The sequence below is a fragment of the Podarcis cretensis genome (genome assembly GCF_951804945.1).
Source record: "Podarcis cretensis genome assembly, chromosome: 7".
NCBI lineage: Eukaryota > Metazoa > Chordata > Lepidosauria > Squamata > Lacertidae > Podarcis > Podarcis cretensis.
In genome coordinates, this window is record NC_137176.1 from 93,195,552 (window position 1) to 93,213,074 (window position 17,523).

At 49.8% G+C, this 17,523-nt stretch overlaps 1 protein-coding gene and 1 long non-coding RNA gene across 2 annotated transcripts in view; both read left to right on the forward strand.

The window, feature by feature from the left end:
• The window catches only part of LOC307220574, a 214,764-nt gene that overhangs the window by 118,282 nt on the left and 78,959 nt on the right, over nucleotides 1-17,523 (forward strand). The gene's annotated exons all lie outside the window — the stretch shown is intronic.
• On the forward strand, nucleotides 666-13,389 carry LOC307220530 (fucolectin-like). Its single transcript, XM_079984546.1, has 4 exons — nucleotides 666-773; nucleotides 10,199-10,290; nucleotides 11,469-11,763; nucleotides 13,166-13,389. Exons 2-4 carry the CDS (start codon nucleotides 10,200-10,202, stop codon nucleotides 13,323-13,325), a joined length of 546 nt encoding a protein of 181 aa, XP_079840672.1. The 5' UTR covers nucleotides 666-773; nucleotide 10,199; the 3' UTR covers nucleotides 13,326-13,389.

The following is a 17,523-nucleotide window of genomic DNA, read 5'->3' on the forward strand; positions in this document are numbered from 1 at the left end:
CCATGAGAAGTCTGCAAGCAGAAGAGGAGTGTAGCAACACTCTCCTCATTTGTGATTTGCAGTAATTAGAATTAGGAGGATTGAGGAAGGACTTCAGCATAATGGCTAGTTGCCACAGAAGGTCTTATTTCCACTTTGAACTTGCACGGATCAGAGATAATCCTGACAGGAGACTTTGGTAGTCGTGGAAGGACTCAGGAAATCTTAAACTGACTGCTGCCAGCTGGCCTACACTTGGACCTTGTTCAAGGGGAGGGAGGCAGAGATGTTTCTATGGGCTGGAAAAGGCCATTTCAACTCAGAAGTGCCTACCCATTCTCCACAAGGCTGACCACACAAAGTGTTCATTTTGGAGCTTAGCTGATGTGGTTGGGACCTGCCAGTATCAGCGCTCAGTTTGGCACCCATCTGACCTCTAAATGGGATAAATGGAATGAGGATGTCTTCTTCTAAAATCATCACCTGCCAAGGAGGTGCCTTTATTTCCTCTTGGGAGAGAGTCAGAAACCACACAAGCCCACTCAGACCCAGCTCAGATGAAGGACGTCAAAACCTGATCTTGATCCCTAGATCCTGGTGTCACCATCTTTCTGATTGGCCAAGTTGAGCCACGTCAGGCAAGCGCTGTCCATTGGGAAGGGGATAAAACCTGGAGGCGCAGGACTCCTCTGGAAGCAGGGAGGTCTCAGTTCCAGTTTGGGGAGAAGAACCTGTGTCTCCTCTCCCACCAAGAGCAACAGACGCTTCTGCAGACCCCGAGAAAGAGAGGCAAGGTAAGTCGAGAAAACCCACTGGATGTGATTATTGAAGCCTAGAACACTTCCCAAAAAAGAAAGTCTGGACCCTGAATGCCCCACAGAATGGACATATCTAAAACTGTGGTTTTCTTTTCTTTTCTTGACATTAAACGTCGGTTAGGCACTGTGGCGATAACACAGGGTCCCCGGACGTTTAACGGTCTATTGATCCCTGTGCCACCACTGTGCTCGCTTCCCTGCTGCCACCAACCAGTTACTCTCTAGTAAAACACTGAGTCCAGTCAGTTGTTAAAAGTGAGCCAAAAAAAACCAGGTTTATTTTACAAACAATAACAAGTTTATGGTTTCTCAGATAATATTCCTGTCAGTATCTTAACTTTAAGGGACGCAGGTGGCGCTGTGGGTAAAACCTCAACACCTAGGAGTTGCCGATCGCATGGTTGGCGGTTCGAATCCCTGCGGCGGGGTGAGCTCCTGTTGTTCGGTCCCAGCTTCTGCCCACCTAGCAGTTCGAAAGCACCATTAAAAGTGCAAGTAGATAAATAGGTACCACTTTATAGCGGGAAGGTAAACGGCGTTTCCGTGTGCTGCGCTGGTGCTGGCTCACCAGAGCAGCTTCATCACGCTGGCCACGTGACCTGGAAGTGTCTCCGGACAGCGCTGGCTCCCAGCCTCTTAAGTGAGATGAGCGCACAACCCTAGAGTCGGACACGACTGGCCCGTACGGGCAGGGGTACCTTTACCTTTTTTTATCTTAACTTTAGTTTCTTTACCAGCCTATACCTTCCTAAGGGATGCGGGTGGCGCTGTGGGTTAAACCACTGAGCCTAGGGCTTGCCGATCAGAAGGTCGGTGGTTTGAATCCCTGTGACGGGGTGAGCTCCCGTTGCTCAGTCCCTGCTCCTGCCAACCTAGCAGTTCGAAAGCACGTCAAAGTGCAAGTAGATAATTAGGTACCGCTCCGGCGGGAAGGTAAACGGCGTTTCCGTGCGCTGCTCTGGTTCGCCAGAAGTGGCTTAGTCATGCTGGCCACATGACCCAGAAGCTGTACACCGGGCTCCCTCAGCCAATAAAGCGAGATGAGCGCCACAACCCCAGAGGCGGCCACGACTGGACCTAACGGTCAAGGGTACCTTTACCTTTAGCTTTCTAATACCTTCTGACTGATTATCTCAACTGTTTGACTGACTCCTCTTAACAAATTCTCTCTCTCACACACAAACACCAGACTAGCCCAACCCACAGACTTATCCTGTCTCTTCTAACTCCAGACTATCTTCTCAACAACTCCAACTCTAACTCTAACTCACTCAAAAACCCTCTGAGCTTAAACCTTATACACAGTTAACTCTTCCCCCTGGGTTCCCATTGGTTAGTCATTTTACAATTAGTTAACCCTTTCCCTATGAACCCAGTATGATGTCACACACATCAGAGGGCAAACGCCACAGGCATCTCTAGCACTTTGGAGATTAAGAGTTCTCCAGGCCAGCCCAATAGCGCTTGTTGCAGGAACCCCCCCCCCCAAAAAAAATCATTCAGTTTGTACAAACATGACACACAAACACACACTCTCACACACGACATACGCACCGCTTCTGCTATAAATTCATAGTCTCTCCTCACTGCCTTCTCTGCTCTCTCCTTGCAGGATGCTCCTCGTCTGGACTTTGCTGCTGCCCCTGGTGCTTCTGGCAGGGCGTGGGGAGGCCCAAAGCTCCGAGCTGGACCTGGAAAGTACCAGTAAGAGCGGGGGGGGGGGGGGAAAGGGAATGGAAAGGGGAACTTGCCTGTGGGCATGCAAATCAGGGCCCCTCCCCATGAACAGAGGGCACTCTTACTCCTCCCCCAACCAATGGCCTATAAGCTGGTTTCTGATAGTGAAAATCTGGAGGTCACCTTACTCCACGCATTGGGTAGGTGGCCTAGGAGAGGGGGGGAGCAGCAATGAAGAAGGTTTCCGTGTTGTGACTGGCATCCACAGCAATCTCTCAAAATTCAAAATGTAGCCACTGGTCCAAAAAATAGGTGACCCTTCACGTCTATGCCAGGGCTGAAACTCCTTCAGTTCACCTGGTCCCAAGTTGTTCAGGTGCTTACACGTTAGAAACAAGACCTTGAAGATGCCCCGGCAGGTAACTGACAGCTTCCTCAGCACATGTCCACTCAGCAACTTGGCCGCAGCATCATGCGCCAGCTGCAGCTTCTGAGCCCATCCCAAGGGACGTCCCACATAGGGTGCATTACAGTAGTCCAGTTGTAACATTACCAAGGCATGCATCGCCGTGGCCAAAGTATTCCTGTCCCGGAAAGGGCAGAGTTGGTGCACCAACCTAAGGTGAAAATGGGTGCTTCTGACCACAGAGGTAACCTGAAGCTCCATTAAGAAAGATGGATCTGGGAGCCCCCCAAAACTCTGCACCTCAACCTTCAGAGGGTTCGCAATCTCATCTGGCAATGGGGAAGTCCCCAACTTCTGGACCTGGAAACTGATCGCCCACAAAGTCTCATTCTGGCCAGGATGAGTATGATGACTGCAAACCACTCGGAGGATTTATGACTGGCAAATGCAATATAAATTTTGTAAAACAGAATGGCATTTATTGGCACTGCTGTTATCTGTAGGTTAACTGCTAGTTCTTAATATGGGTGGCGACTGGGAGAACAGGATGATGGACTAGATGGGCCCTTTTGGCCTGATCCTGCTGCGTCAGGACTATTCTTGTGTTCTTACTTCTCCCTTAATTGCAGAGCCAGTGTGGTGTAGTGGTGAAGAGCGGTGGACTCATAATCTGGTGAACCGGGTTCGTGTCTCCGCTCCTCCACATGCAGCTGCTGGGTGACCTTGGGCCAGTCACACTTCTCTGAAGTCTCTCAGCCCCACTCACCTCACAGAGTGTCTGTTGTGGGGGAGGAAGGGAAAGGAGAATGTTAGCCGCTTTGAGACTCCTTAAAGGGAGTGATAAAGCAGGATATCAAGTCCAAACTCCTCCTTCTCCTTCTTCTCCTCCTTCTCCTCCTCCTTCTTCTGCCCCGTCTTCTTTCTATCAAGCTGTTGCTCCAGCTCTCAACTTGGCCAGAGGCCGCCCAGCCTGTCAGTCCTCCATCACCTCACATCCAAGTGATCCGTCAGCTGACAAAGCTGTCGATGGGAACTCTGACGGGGTCTTCGGTCATGCCTCCTGCACCCACACCCACCAAGAATATGGACCATGGTGGCATGTGGAATTGGACGACCGGTATGCTATCTCCTCTGTGGTGGTGAAAAACCGTGCAGACTGCTGCAGTGAGAGACTCCAGGGAGCCCAGATCCGTGTGGGAGACCACGTGATTGACCATGGCAAGTTCAACCCCCTGTAAGTTCCCGTTGCCTCTCCCCTCCCCCCTCGTCCTTCAGCAAAGGCATCCCAGGAGCCCTGTTCAGGGAAGTTTTTAACGTGTGATTTTACTGTATTTTTGGTTTTTATGGAAGCCGCCCAGAGTGGCTGGGAAGGCCCAGCCAGATGGGCGGGATATAAATAATAAATTATTATTATTATTATTATTATTATTATTATTATTATTATTATTATCACCACCTGCAGATTCATTAACTTGTAGCTCCTTTGTTCTATTCCCAATCAGGGTGGGGGGCGCAGGGGGTAGTGGATCCTGCCCATATTTCAAGACCTGCTTCTGTGTGGAATGGCACGGGCTAATTCCTGCTCCTGGGTGGAAAGGCCTCTCTGACTTCTCCACTCGGATGCTTCACTGGTGTCTCAAGTTCATAAGTCCAAGACTGAGCTTCTCATCTTTCCTCCCCTCCCTCTTCTTTCACTCTCCCTCTTCCCTGACACTCCTGCCTTCTTCATCAAGCCTGAAGCCATGACTTCCCTTTGGTTTGAATCCTGCCCTCGAGATGAACAAGCATGTTCCCTCCTCCATGTGACAGTCCTAAGATATTGAAAGATGGCTATCATATCTCCTCTCAGTCACCTCTTTTCCAGGCTAAACATACCCAGGTCCCTCAACTGTGCTTCATAAGGCTTGGTTTCCAGACCCTTGATCATCTTGGTTGCCCTTTGTGGCGTTTGCCCTCCTAGGTGGGTCATAAGGGTTAAATGAGTGTGAAGTGATTGGCCAGTGGGAACCCAAGAGGAGGAGTTGGAGTTGGAGTTGGAGTTGTTTGGAAGTCAGTTGGGAGTTGGAGAAGGAAGAGGGAGGACAAGTCTGTGGGTTGGTCTAGTTTTGATGTGTGAGAGTGAGTGAAACTGAAAGGAGGAGTCTGGGGATAATCAGTTAGAAGTTATTAGGAAAGGTATAGGCCAGTATAGAAACTAAGGATAAGAAACTGACAAGAAAAATTATCTGAAACCATAAACCTGTTAAGGCTTATAAAATAAACTTGATTATTTGTTTTAATGTTAACAACTGTCTGGACTCAGTGTGTACCCAACAGAAACGGGTTGGTGGCAGCGGGGTAGTGATCATAGTGGTGGCACAGGGATCAATAGACCGTCAAACGTCCGGGGACCCTGTCTGATCGCCACACCCTCTTCTGCAAACCTTCCAGCTTGTCAACATCCTTCTGAGATTGTGGTGCCCAGAACGGGACACAGGACTCCAGGCATGTTCTGACTAAGGCAGAATAGAGGGGTACTATGACTTCCCATGATCTGGACACTAGACTTCTGTTGATGCAGCCTAGAAGAGCATTGGCTTTTTTTTGCTGCTGCATCACACTCTTTGCCAAGTGAATTTTTATTGTTTTCCTTACATATTCTTTTCCAGCAAATTGTAATAGCACCATACATTCCCTTTGACTCTGCCGAGTCGCGACCCCCCTCCCTCCCCACAACTGGTATATTTATCCTCTTTCCATCACGCACATCATTCTCATATTAGTACTATTATACATTGGAGGTATTATGTCGATCCTGCTAGTGTCTTGACCTCTTTACAATTCTTCTTTAAATATTCAATAAATTTACTCCAGTTATTTTGGTATCTTTGATCTCCCTGGTCCCGGATCCTCCCTGACAGTTTGGCAAGTTCTGCATATTCTGTCAACTTCGCCTGCCACTCCTGAATAGTTGGTATATCTTGTACTTTCCATCTTTGGGCCAGAAGGGTCCTCGCGGCAGCTGTAGCATACATGAACAAATTTTGATCTTCTATTTTAATTTCTGTTCCTATTAAGCCTAATAGACACGCTTCCGGTCTTTTGGGGAAAGTATATCTAAATATTTTTTTGAGTTCATTATAAATTGATTCCCAATTTTTTTTTTTTATCTTATCGCAGGTCCACCACATATGGAAATAGTCCCCATCTGCCTTTTTACATTTCCAACATTTTCTTTCTTTTTTCCTATACATTTTAGCTAATTTTGCTGGCGTCAAATGCCATCTATACATCATTTTTAGCAAGTTTTCCTTTAAAGCCATGCATCCTGTAAATCTCAAACCCTCCTTCCATAATCTTTTCCACGCATCCAATTCAATGTTATGCCCAATATCAATTGCCCATTTTATCATTGATTCCTTTACTTCTTCGTCTTTTGTATACCATTCTAGCAATAAACTATACATTCTTGATAAAATTTTATCTTTACAGTCTATTAACTCGATTTGGAATTTCGACTTATTAAAGGAAGATAAAAAGAGAAATGGGTTCGAAGATAAAAAATGGGGGGGGGGGGAGCTGCTGCATCACACTCTTGACTCATGTTCCGTTTGTGGTCCACCAAGAACCCTAGATCCTTTTCACATGTACCTCTAGTGAGCCAGGGGTTCCCGCAGCCATGGAAATACCTCAGAGGGTAGACAGAGTCATTCTGAATGGCTTCCACCCCAACGCTGACCTCCCTTTCCCCTCTGCAGCTGTGGGACCATCACAGATTATAATCGTGGCTCCATCAGCACCATCAGTTGCCAGGGGATGAAGGGTCGCTATGTGAGCGTGAACCACCGGGGAAAGCTAGCTATCCTGACCTTGTGTGAGGTGGAAGTTTATGGGACAAAGTTGGAGGATGAACCTCAGAGATAACCAGCCGTGTGTCGTGTCGAAAGGGGCATGGGCAGAACTGATGGAATCAATATTGGTTGTCCAATAAACATCCTTTGAGCAGCCTTCTTTTGTCTCTCCAATTTGTTCGTCAGAACCAAGGGGCTCTGTGATTTTGCCAGAGCCATAGAGGAGGCCAAGTGATGCCTTGTGGAGACTGCAAGTCCTATGTGCCAGGGATCCCTCACAAAGAGAACTGGTCGCACAATGAGGGAGGCCAGAGAATTATGCACTAAGACAGAGGTCCTCAAACTACGGTCCGTGGGCCAGATCCGGCCCGCCCGGCAATTGCCTCCACCACAGCCACCCAGCGCCTTCGGGCGCAAGAGGCAGGGACGCAGGCTCCCCCCAGGCCCAGGGAAACCCCCGTAGAACCCAGAAATTCCACCTCTCTACCTTATTCGTATCTCTTTGGCCTCACTCCCGACGCACATGCGCCCTTTGTCAGTTGTGTTTAGTTTTGTAGTGTAATGTGTTTTTCTTTCTTGTGTGTTTTGTTATGTTGCTTTTGTGATAAATGTGGAAAATCAATAGAAGAAGAAGAAGAAGAAGAAGAAGAAGAAGAAGAAGAAGAAGAAGAAGAAGAAGAAGAAGAAGAAGAAGAAATGGATTCTGGAAGCAGCAGGGAGAACCCACAGAAATGTTGCTTGGGGGAAAACTGTGGCGGCTCCTTCTCTTAATGACATTTAGATCCAAGTTGTCCCTTGCCCTTCTGTCTTCTGCATGCAGATTTCCTGCTGTCATAAAAGGGGGGGAGACCTAAACTCCTGGGAGTAAATAGCCTCTAACCAGGAGAGAAACTGAAAAAACCCTTCTGAGACATCAGAAAAGGCAGGATTATTCACCCTTCCACACCAATGAAAGCACAACCGATTCAGGACAAAAGCAGAAAAACTGTTTTCTTTCTTTCACCAACCCTAGCGAATTAATACAGCCTTATTAGGGTCAGCCCGTTGACTTTTCATGCCTGTATCAAAAAGAAGCTGCAAAGATACAGAAAGCAAATTCTCTGGCTAACGGAGGTGAACCAAGGTAAAAGGTTGCCTGGTAAGTCAAAAGAGGTTGTTACGGAAATGACCGGGGGGGGGGGGGGGCACATCTTTAAAGTTGTTACAATTTTACAAGTATCATGCCTGAATGTATCCTTTCGACTCGACAGCTCAGGGAAGATACCTAGCTTTATAAATTCATAGAAAATCCATACTTTAACGGGCTCTCCTCATTCCAAGGCCATTTTAACCCTTAAAGAAAGGTGAATTTGGGCTCCACCTCCCTCCATGAGCCAAGAATCAGGAAGTCCTGTAGGCAGCAGGAACAGGGCATCCCGCCACAATCCCCCAAGCATGAGAGCACAGACACGGCCCCCTACCCAGGGAGCGACCAGGGGGGCAACACTAGACATCCGCAGAGGCGGTTGAGCAAGTCCGATGTTCTGAAAGCCCATCTCCAGACTGAGGGCAAGGAGATGTCAAGAGTTCTATTGTTCTTTTGGTGATGGGGACTTAAGAGGTGTTGGGAAAGGGGTCGGAGAAAGTGACCTCATGTTGGACTTATTTACCCCCTGCCCATTTGTGACATCCCAGTGATGTAGTGATGATGTATCAGTGATGCCCCTTGAAGTGTATTCTGGGGGAAGGAGGGAAGGTTTAAAAGAGGACGTCACCCCTTACTCGGGGTTCTTACTCCTGGGGAGACCTGTTGCACAACAATAAAGATCATGGTCTTCTGATTGCTGTTTTGCTCCAAATTTCTTGGCTGGAACTTCCTCCTTTTACTGACTGCGTAGACCCACAGGGGACTTGCACTTCGATGAGCTGGACTGTTGAGTGGTCTCTCACCCTGGAATTAAAAAGAGATGAGTTTAAAGACAAGGCAGAAAGGTGAATCAGGACAAACATTGAGCAGCCTAGCATGTCTAAACAACACATTTAAACCTAGTTTAAGCCAAATCCAGTCTTGCTTAATTATTCTGAGGAGTGTAAATCTCCAAGGGACTGGAACTTGCCTTCAAAAAAATGCAATTTCTGGACTCCTAGAACTCTCTGTTCCCTCCAACTGGACGCAGACTCTGACCTGCAAGAGGAAGCAATATTTGACCCTAGGCAGTGCCAAGTGATTTGAATATATGAAGCCTCCAATTTCTCATTTAACACATGTTTGCAACAAACACTAAAAGCCATATTTATTTTGGCCACTTCCCAGCCATGCCCATTAAAACACAAAGTCAATAGTCTGAAGTAGCATTGACAACATCATTGACCTATGTGAGGTCAAGAGGCTCTCTTAAGAATTTCATAGCAACCTTCTGGATGAGACCAGAGGTCCATCTCCTCGCCCAGAATCCTGTTCTCTCCGTTGCCAACCAGGTGCCCATGGGAAGCCCACTAGAAGGAGAGGAGTGAAACGGCGCTCTCACTACTTGTGGCTCCCAGCAACTGGCCTTCAGAGGAGAAAGAACATCGTCACCATGACTAGCAGCCATCGAAGGCCTTAGTTGCCGTCTGGCACTCAACTGCCATAGATCACAGAGTGTGGTGGTCATGGCAGGGCTCAGGAAATCCCAGACTGGCTGCGTCCAATACAGTGGTACCTCGGGATGCGAACGGGATCTGTTCTGGAGCCCCGTTCACATCCTGAACAGACGCAAGATGCGACGGCGTGTCTGCGCATGCACGGATTCCGTTACTTCCGGGTTGCCGCGGAGCGCAACATGCTCAACCCGAAGCACATTCAACTAAAGGTATTACTGTACTCACTTTAGCATCCACCTGCCCTCTAAATGCAACAAGGATATATTGCTAAACTCAAGGCAGATCCCCTGGTGATAAGGCTGTGCAAATTCCCCCTCTTGGCAGAGATGTAGAAACCACACAAGCTGTGTGAGAAGACGGATGTAAACAGTGGATCTTGATAGCCAAATTCCCATCTTCCTGATTGGTCGGGTTGTTCTGAGTCAAGCAGGAACTGCCTGTTTGAAAGGGGATAAAACCAGGAGGGAGAGGACTCAGCTGGAAGCAGGGAGGGCTCTGTGTCAGTTTCAAGAGAAAAACCTGGGCTTGCCAAGACACCAAGAAGGACAACAGGCGCTGATCCCAAGAAAGAGAGCCAAGGTAAGTCTGGGAAATCCATTGGATGTGAGCCTTGAAGACTACAACATGCCTAGAAGTCTTGACCCTGAATGGGCAGATCTGAAATGGCATTCTTATTGTTCAGGTCTTATATAGGACTGTAAGGAATCTTTGGAGGACGACCGTTCTCCTGCCCAACGTGGTCCTTGATTGACCTGAATGCCACTCCTGGCTGCAAGCAAAGCCCTCTGAGGCTGCTAGGGGGCCCAGACCCCCATGGCTCCTGCAGGCGGCTGTCCCTCACTGCCATCTCCCCTCTGCCCTTGCAGGATGCTCCCCACCTGGACTTGGCTGCTGGCCCTGGTGCTCCTGTCAGGCCAGGCGGAGGCCCAGAGCTGCAAGCCAGAACTGCAAGCTATTGGTAAGACAGGGGGGGGGGCGCAAGGGCCAGTCTATGGGTCAAAGCAACACTTTGGAGTTTTATTACAAGCAAGCACGAGACAGACTTTATTAAGTCAACAAATAGAGTCCAGTTTCAGTCTGTTGGCCCTGCTGTTTTTGGAGAGAGAGACCCTGGGTCAGCCTCATAGGATCATATAACTGTAGAGTTGAAAGGCACCCCGGGGTCATCTAGTCCAACCCCCTGAAATGCAGGAATCTCAACTCAAGCACCCAGGACAGGTGGCCATCCAACCTCTGCTTAAAACCCCCCAGGGAAGGAGAGTCCCCCCTCTCGTGGGAGCCTCTTCCACTGCCAAACAGCTCTTACTGTCAGAAAGGTTTTTCAAATGTTTAGTAGGACTCTCCTTTCTTGCAACATAAGGCCATGGGTTCAAGTCCAACCCTCCAGAGCAGGGGAAAACAAGCTTGCCCCGTCTTCCAGGTGACAGCACTTGAGATATTTGCAGACGGCTCTCATATCTCCTCTCAGGCTCCTCTTTTCCAGGCTAAACATATTCAACACCTTCAACTGTTCCTCATAAGGCTTGGTTTCCAGATCTTTGATCATCTTGGTCGCCCTCCTCTGCACACCTTCCCAGCTTCTCAACCTCCTTCTTAAATTATGGTGGCCAGAACTGGACACAGTATTCCAAGGCAGAAGAGAGTGGAACGATTGCTTCCCTTGATCTGGACCTTAGACTTCTACTGATGTAGCCTAGAATAGCTTTCACTTTTTTCTTTTTTTTGCTTCTGCATCACTCAGGTTAAGTTGTGGTCCACCAAGACCCCTAGATCCTTTTCACAGGCACTGCTAGTAAGCGAGTGCAATTCAATAGAAAGTCTCATTTTGTTCTGTAAGCACCTCCTCATTTCTCTGAGCTCCTGTGCGGACGTGGGGCTTCTGTCTCTCAAGTAGGGCACATGGCTATGGTATAATTAAGGAATGCTACCACACCAGCGGTACTGTATTCTTCAGTGTCACTGCTCGTTCTGAGCATGAAAGAAATATAAATTTAAAAGTAATAATGAGCCTGCTGTTGCCTTCCTGCCCTGCTTGGGGGCTTCCAGAAGTATTGGAGTGGATGAGACGGGCTGGTCTCTTATTGCATTATTATTTGCCCTTGTCCCCATCTTTTTTCTCTCCTTCTCTGACTCCAGCTCGCAACCTGGCCAGAGGCCGCCCAACCTGTCAGTCCTCCGTCTTCCCCCACGAGATTATTGGAACAGCAAGCAAAGCCGTGGATGGGAACTGCGGTGGGGACTGGTATAAAACGGGCACCTGCACCCACACGCAGCTGGACACGGAGCCCTGGTGGCACGTGGACTTGGGCCACCAGTACGCCATCTCTGCTGTGGTGGTGAAGAATCGTGAGGACTGCTGTGGTAAGAGACTCCAGGGAGCCGAGATACGCGTGGGAGACTCTGTGGCTGACCATGGCAAGTCCAACCCCCTGTAAGTTCCGGTTGCCTCTTCCCAAAATCTCCTTCCAGAAATCTCCCTTCTTGTAACTTGGAGTCCTTGGTTCAGGTCCTCCCCTCCACCCCAGGAGAAAAGAAGCTCGCTCCATCTTCCAGGTGACAGCTCTTGGGATATTTGGAGATGGCTCTCATATTTCCCTTTCTAGGCTAAACATCCCCAGTTCCATCAACCGTTCCTCATTAAGACTTGGTTCCCAGACTCTTGGCCATCTTGGTCGCCCTCCTCTACACAGGTCCCAGCAAACACGAAGTGTACAGTTTTAATTCTACCACCATTTAATTGGGGAGGGGGGGTTGGTAACGATTGCTTAACGATATGTAAGCCTGTCACGGTCTGGTTTACGGGCGATCAAAGTCCCGGCTGGGGACGTTGGGACCGGGGGCAAGATGGAGGGGTGGGAGCAGGAACGGGGGTCCAGAAGCCAGGAGTCAGGAAGCCAAGGGTCCGAGGGTCAGGAAGCAAGGAGTCACAAAGTCAGGGGTCCAAGGGTCAGGAAGCAAGAAGCCAAACGCAGCAAGGCAGGGAACGTGTTGCTGTGGCAAAGAGCCAAAGTGAAATGCTGCCCTTATATCCCTTCCCAGCTCTTGCCACCAGGTGCTGTGAGTTACCAATCGGCCTCACCTGTGCGGCCACGCTTTGCCTCTTCAGAACAAACTTAGGAAGGCCCCAGTCCTGCAGAGTCCTATTGGTCACAGGGCCTGGCTCCTGCATGCACTCCTGACAAAGCCATGCTGAGTCCCATCAGGGGAAAAGACAGGCCATAAACAAAAACACCCCCCACCCCAATCCCTCCTTCAGGGATGGAGTCAAGGCTTCCTTGGTCTCCTCTCCTCTGCCCGACCTCTTCAGCACATTGCCAGTTCACTTCGCTTCTCCCTCCTCTGTGAAGTTGCGCTTTCCTTAGCCAAACCTCTGCTCCGCCACCAGCTCCTCACCCCCCTTGACCCCTGCAGCCCCCTCCTCCTGGGTCCTCCTCAGACTCCGCCTGGCCGCCTCCTGTCTGCTCTCTTCGGCCAGAAGCCGCTGCCCTTCCTCCAATCCCTCCGCTTGGAGATCCATTAGAAGCCCCTTGTCCTGCCTTGGCACAGAAATCTGCCCCCCCCCAGTCTTTGTGAAGACCTGGGCATGCAGTGGACCCTTAAAACAATGCCAGCGGTTAATGATGAAAATTGGGGAATGTGGGAAGCCACCTTTGAGCGATTGGAATGGGTGGGGGCTGACATTTGGGAGTCCTTTCACATTCAGGCTGAAAACTGCTTTCAGATTTTTTTCCCTTCAAAATCTAAAGCGGCATAGAAACAAAACGTATGAATAAATGTATGAATATCCCCATAGACTGAGCTGTTTTGGATTCACCTCCACTTTCTCTCTGCAGCTGTGGGACCATCACAGACACCAGCCTTGGCTCCGTCAGCACCTTGTATTGCAATTGGCTCAAGGGCCGCTATGTGAGCATCCACATCCCGGGAAGGGCCGAATACTTGACCTTGTGCGAGGTGGAGGTCTATGGCACCAAGGCTCAAGACCAGTGCTAGGGATCAGCAGGTTCGGCGTGTGTGTGTTGGGGGGTGAGGAAATAAAGAATTATTCTCCGGTAAACTTCCTCTGAATTGGCTTGTTTTGTCTCTCCCGCATCCCTCCCTGCGAGATAGATAGATAGATAACTTTATTTGCATTAGCCAATGGCCATGGCAACATAAAACAAGCATTATATACAAATAAAAAGACAGCAATGGGTAAAAAGGGGAATCAAATGACCAAGATTATCGTTCAGATCCTCCCTGCGAGAGATGCTCTCCTTTGGCCTGCCGCACAGAACAGGCCATCTGCCATCTAAGGATGACCCACAAGTCTTCATTAGACCCACACTCAGGCCTTGAGATTTCATCACAGAGAGGAAAGGTTCAAATCATAGAATTGTAGAGTTGGAAGAGACCCCAATCCAAGTCCCTGCACTGCAAGAATCTCAGCTAAAGCATCCTTGAAAGATGGCCACCCAACCTCTGCTTAAAAACCTCCAAGGAGGTTTCCCTTCCCGAGGGAGACCGTTCCAAAGTCAAGCTAGTCATAATGTTGGGGGCATTTTAGCCGAGAAAAAGAAGGGGGGCCATAATAAGAGGTGTGTGAAATTATATATAGCACAGAGAAAGTGGATAGAGATTTTCTTCCTTTGTTCTTAACCAAAGCACTCAAGAAAAGAAGGGATTTCTTGACAGTTAACCTGTGGAACTCCTTCCCACTTGAGGCTGTAATGGCCACCAGCTTTCGGAGAGGATTAGGCAAATGCGTGGAGGATTAGAAGGCTATCACTGGCTCCAAACATCATGCCTTGGAATAATGGGAACCGCAGCTGGCAATTCTAGGGGAGTTTCTGCCCAGGGGAAATTCTGCCGAGCAAAGCCTGGAAAAAGAAGCTAAAGTCTCTGAGACCAGGGCAGTTGCAGAGGCCAGAAGAGAGCAACTCAGAGAAGGAGGGGTCCCTTTGGCCCAAGGGGGGGGGCAGAGAGCAAGGGTGGTGACTTTAGTGATGGGGGGCTCAGATGGAGTTCCGACCCCTTCCACACCCCACAGGCTGTGCAGTGGGCATTTCTGCACCCCTGGGAGCTGTGCCCCCCCACCTTGGACACCTGAGCCTCCCCCCCCCCCCCACACACACCAGGGCTGGCAGCACCAACCCCCCCAACATATCCCAGGGACTCTAAACCCCACGAAGCTGCTTTGCTGCCACCTGGTGGAGTCACTTGGCTGCTGCTAGCCTTGCCTGCTACCTCCTAGGTAGCAGCGTCAGAGCCTGCAGGATCAGGCCAGCGTCCTCTTCCCCCGGTGCCCTCGGGAAAGCCGCAAGCAGCCCCAGAGCCTCTCTCCCCTCCTGGGATCAGAAGCATGGCTGCCTTCAGCTGCAGAGGCCGAGCAGAGCCAGGCTGGAGCTGGTCCAAAACAGGGAAGCTGGAAGGCTGGATTTCTGAGTCAGAAAGATCACTCAGGCCCCAAATCCCCGGAAGTGGCACATAAACGTGGCCCAAGCAAGACCTACACCCTTGTGCAAATTAACTGAAACAAAGCATGTTTTCTATCTTACTCGTCATTCTGTACTCAAAACAAGTCAGTTGATCTTTATGGTGTCGGAAGCCTGCGGCCAATAGAAGGAATGATGCGCTCGCCACAATATATTGAGGTTCTACGAAAGAGTTATTCCAGAGATGGAAAAGAGGTGTCCCGACGGTCCTGGGATATTGCACCAGGACCTAGCCCCCTGTCACACATTGAAAGTGGCGAAGAAATTCATGACAGAGCAGCAAATACAGAAACTTGATTGGCCAGGGAATTCCCCGGACGTAAATCCCATTGAGAATTTGTGGGCTGTATGCAAAAGTCGCCTCCGTGCTGCAGACTTTACGACTATGGAGCAGCTCCTTCAGGCGCTGATTCAAGTGTGGTGCAGGGATCCGAAAATCAACAGTGACTGTTCAAAACTAGGAGACTCCATGCCAAACCATGTTCAAATACTGCTTAAAAAGAGCGGAGGGCATATTCATTACTAATGTATGTATGCTTGAGTTTTGTACATGTATATGTGAGTTTTGTACAATAAACTACATTGCTTGTTTCAATTAATTTGCACAAGAGTGTAGAAGAAGCTAGACCTAGAACATGGGTAGGAAAAACGGAGGTCCAGGGGCCAGATCCAGCCCAATCACTTTTTAAATCTGGCCCACAGATGGTCTGGGAATCAGCATGTTTTTACATGAGTAGAATGTGTCCTTTTACCGTATTTTTCACTCTATAAGACACACCAGACCACAAGACGCACCAAGTTTTTGGAGGAGGAAAACAAGAAAAAATATATTCTGAATCTCAGAAGCCAGAACAGCAAGAGGGATCGCTGCGCAGGTGAAAGCAGCAATCCCTCTTGCTGTTCTGGCTTCTGGGATAGCTGCGCAGTCTGCATTCGCTCCGTAAGACGCACACACATTTCCCCTTACTTTTTAGGAGGGAAAAAGTGAGTCTTATAGAGCAAAAAATACGGTATTTAAATTGCATCTCTGGGTTATTTGTGGGGCATAAGAATTCGTTCATTCCCCCCCCCCCAAAAAAAATAGTCCGGCCCCCCCACAAGGTCTGAGGGACAGTAGACTGGACCCCTGACCTAGAAGCCAGGTGCCTCCTCTAATGGAGCCATCTAGAAAGGGCCACCCGCCCTCCCGCTTTGACCCAGGAACAAGACCAGCCCAGTGCCCTGTGGCCTCCCCTTTGGGACCCCGGGACGCCCTCTGCCCTTCTTCCTAGAAGCAGCAGGTCCAAGCCCCAGCTGGTCTCTCACCAACCATCAAGAAGTCCCGCCTTGGCATGCCAGGATGCAAGCGGGCCAAGGAGTCCTCAGGCCCCTTACCTAATATCCCAGTGCTGTTTGATGGGGCAGAAGCCTGTGCCCCACAGAGCAGCTCTTGAGAACATCTCCGTTTCCCCATTTCCGAGCAGGGGAAGGGCCAAACTTCGCCCCTCCAGATCAACACTGACCACTAGCCCACTCCAGGCCTGTTTCATCCTCACTACTGAAGGGGTCCCACCTCTGACCTTAGGCATAAGAACATCAAGAGCCTGCTGAACCACGGAATCATAGAGATGGAAGGGAACCCCGAGGGTCATCCAGCTCAACCCCCTGCAGTGCAGGAATCTCCGCTAAAGCATCCATGACAGATGGACACCCAAGCTCCAGGAAAGGAGAGTCCACAACCTTCCACTGTCAAACAGCTCTTACCATTGGGAAGGTCTTCCTGATGTTTAGTCGGAATCTCCTTTCTTGTAACCTGAAGCCATGGGTTCGAGTCCTACCCTCCGGAGCAGCGGAAAACAAGCTTGTCCATCTTCCATGCGAAGCCCTTCAGCTATTTCAAGATAGCTTATCTTGTCACCTCCCCATATCTGGATCGGTCCACAGGCCCATCAAGACCAGCACGCTGCTCTCTCAGCGCCCAACCAGATGCCTGGCCATTTCACGTTCCCCGAGGACATCGGGACGGGACTGGGCCTGAACACCTTTGCCTTGTGGGAAAACATTGTGGAGGTTTCCGGGATCAGAATCCACCCCTCACTGCTGTCAAAACACTGTACAGACCCCCTACCTCCCCAACCATCAGAGCTGGGACAAGGCAGACCCAGCCCTGGCTTTGGGTGGGCGGGGCTGTCGTGCGTCACTCAGGGACCTGGCATGACCCCCCACCCTTATGTTTTGACACCCGACTGTGTTTTGCTCGAGGTGGAAGGGGCCGCAGCCCAAAAGACAGGCCGGTGGGCTCAGGGAAAATCCCCAGCCCCTCCAGCTAGAGCAGGCATAGGCAACCTTTGGCCCTCCAGATGTTTTGGACTACAATCCCCATCATCTCTGACCACTGGACCTGCTAGCAAGGGATCATGGGAGTTGTAGGCCAAAATGTCTGGAGGGTCTGGAGGGCCGAAGGTTGCCTATGCCTGAGCTAGAGCATCTCAGGCAAGCAGGTAGAGGAAGACCCAAGACCCTCGGAATCCCGATGGCACAGAGAATCGGCCACAGCCCTGGGCAAAATGGGCCCAGTGGTCCGACCCAGTTTGTAAGGAGGCTGCAGAAGCTTGGAGTATTTTGTGTGCCACAATTCAGGGTTAGGGAAGGAGGGGTGTGTCTGTCCTCAGCACTGACCTCTCCAAAGTCAAGTCTTATAAGGGTAGGTTTGAACAATTTGGGGCTATTAAAATGTT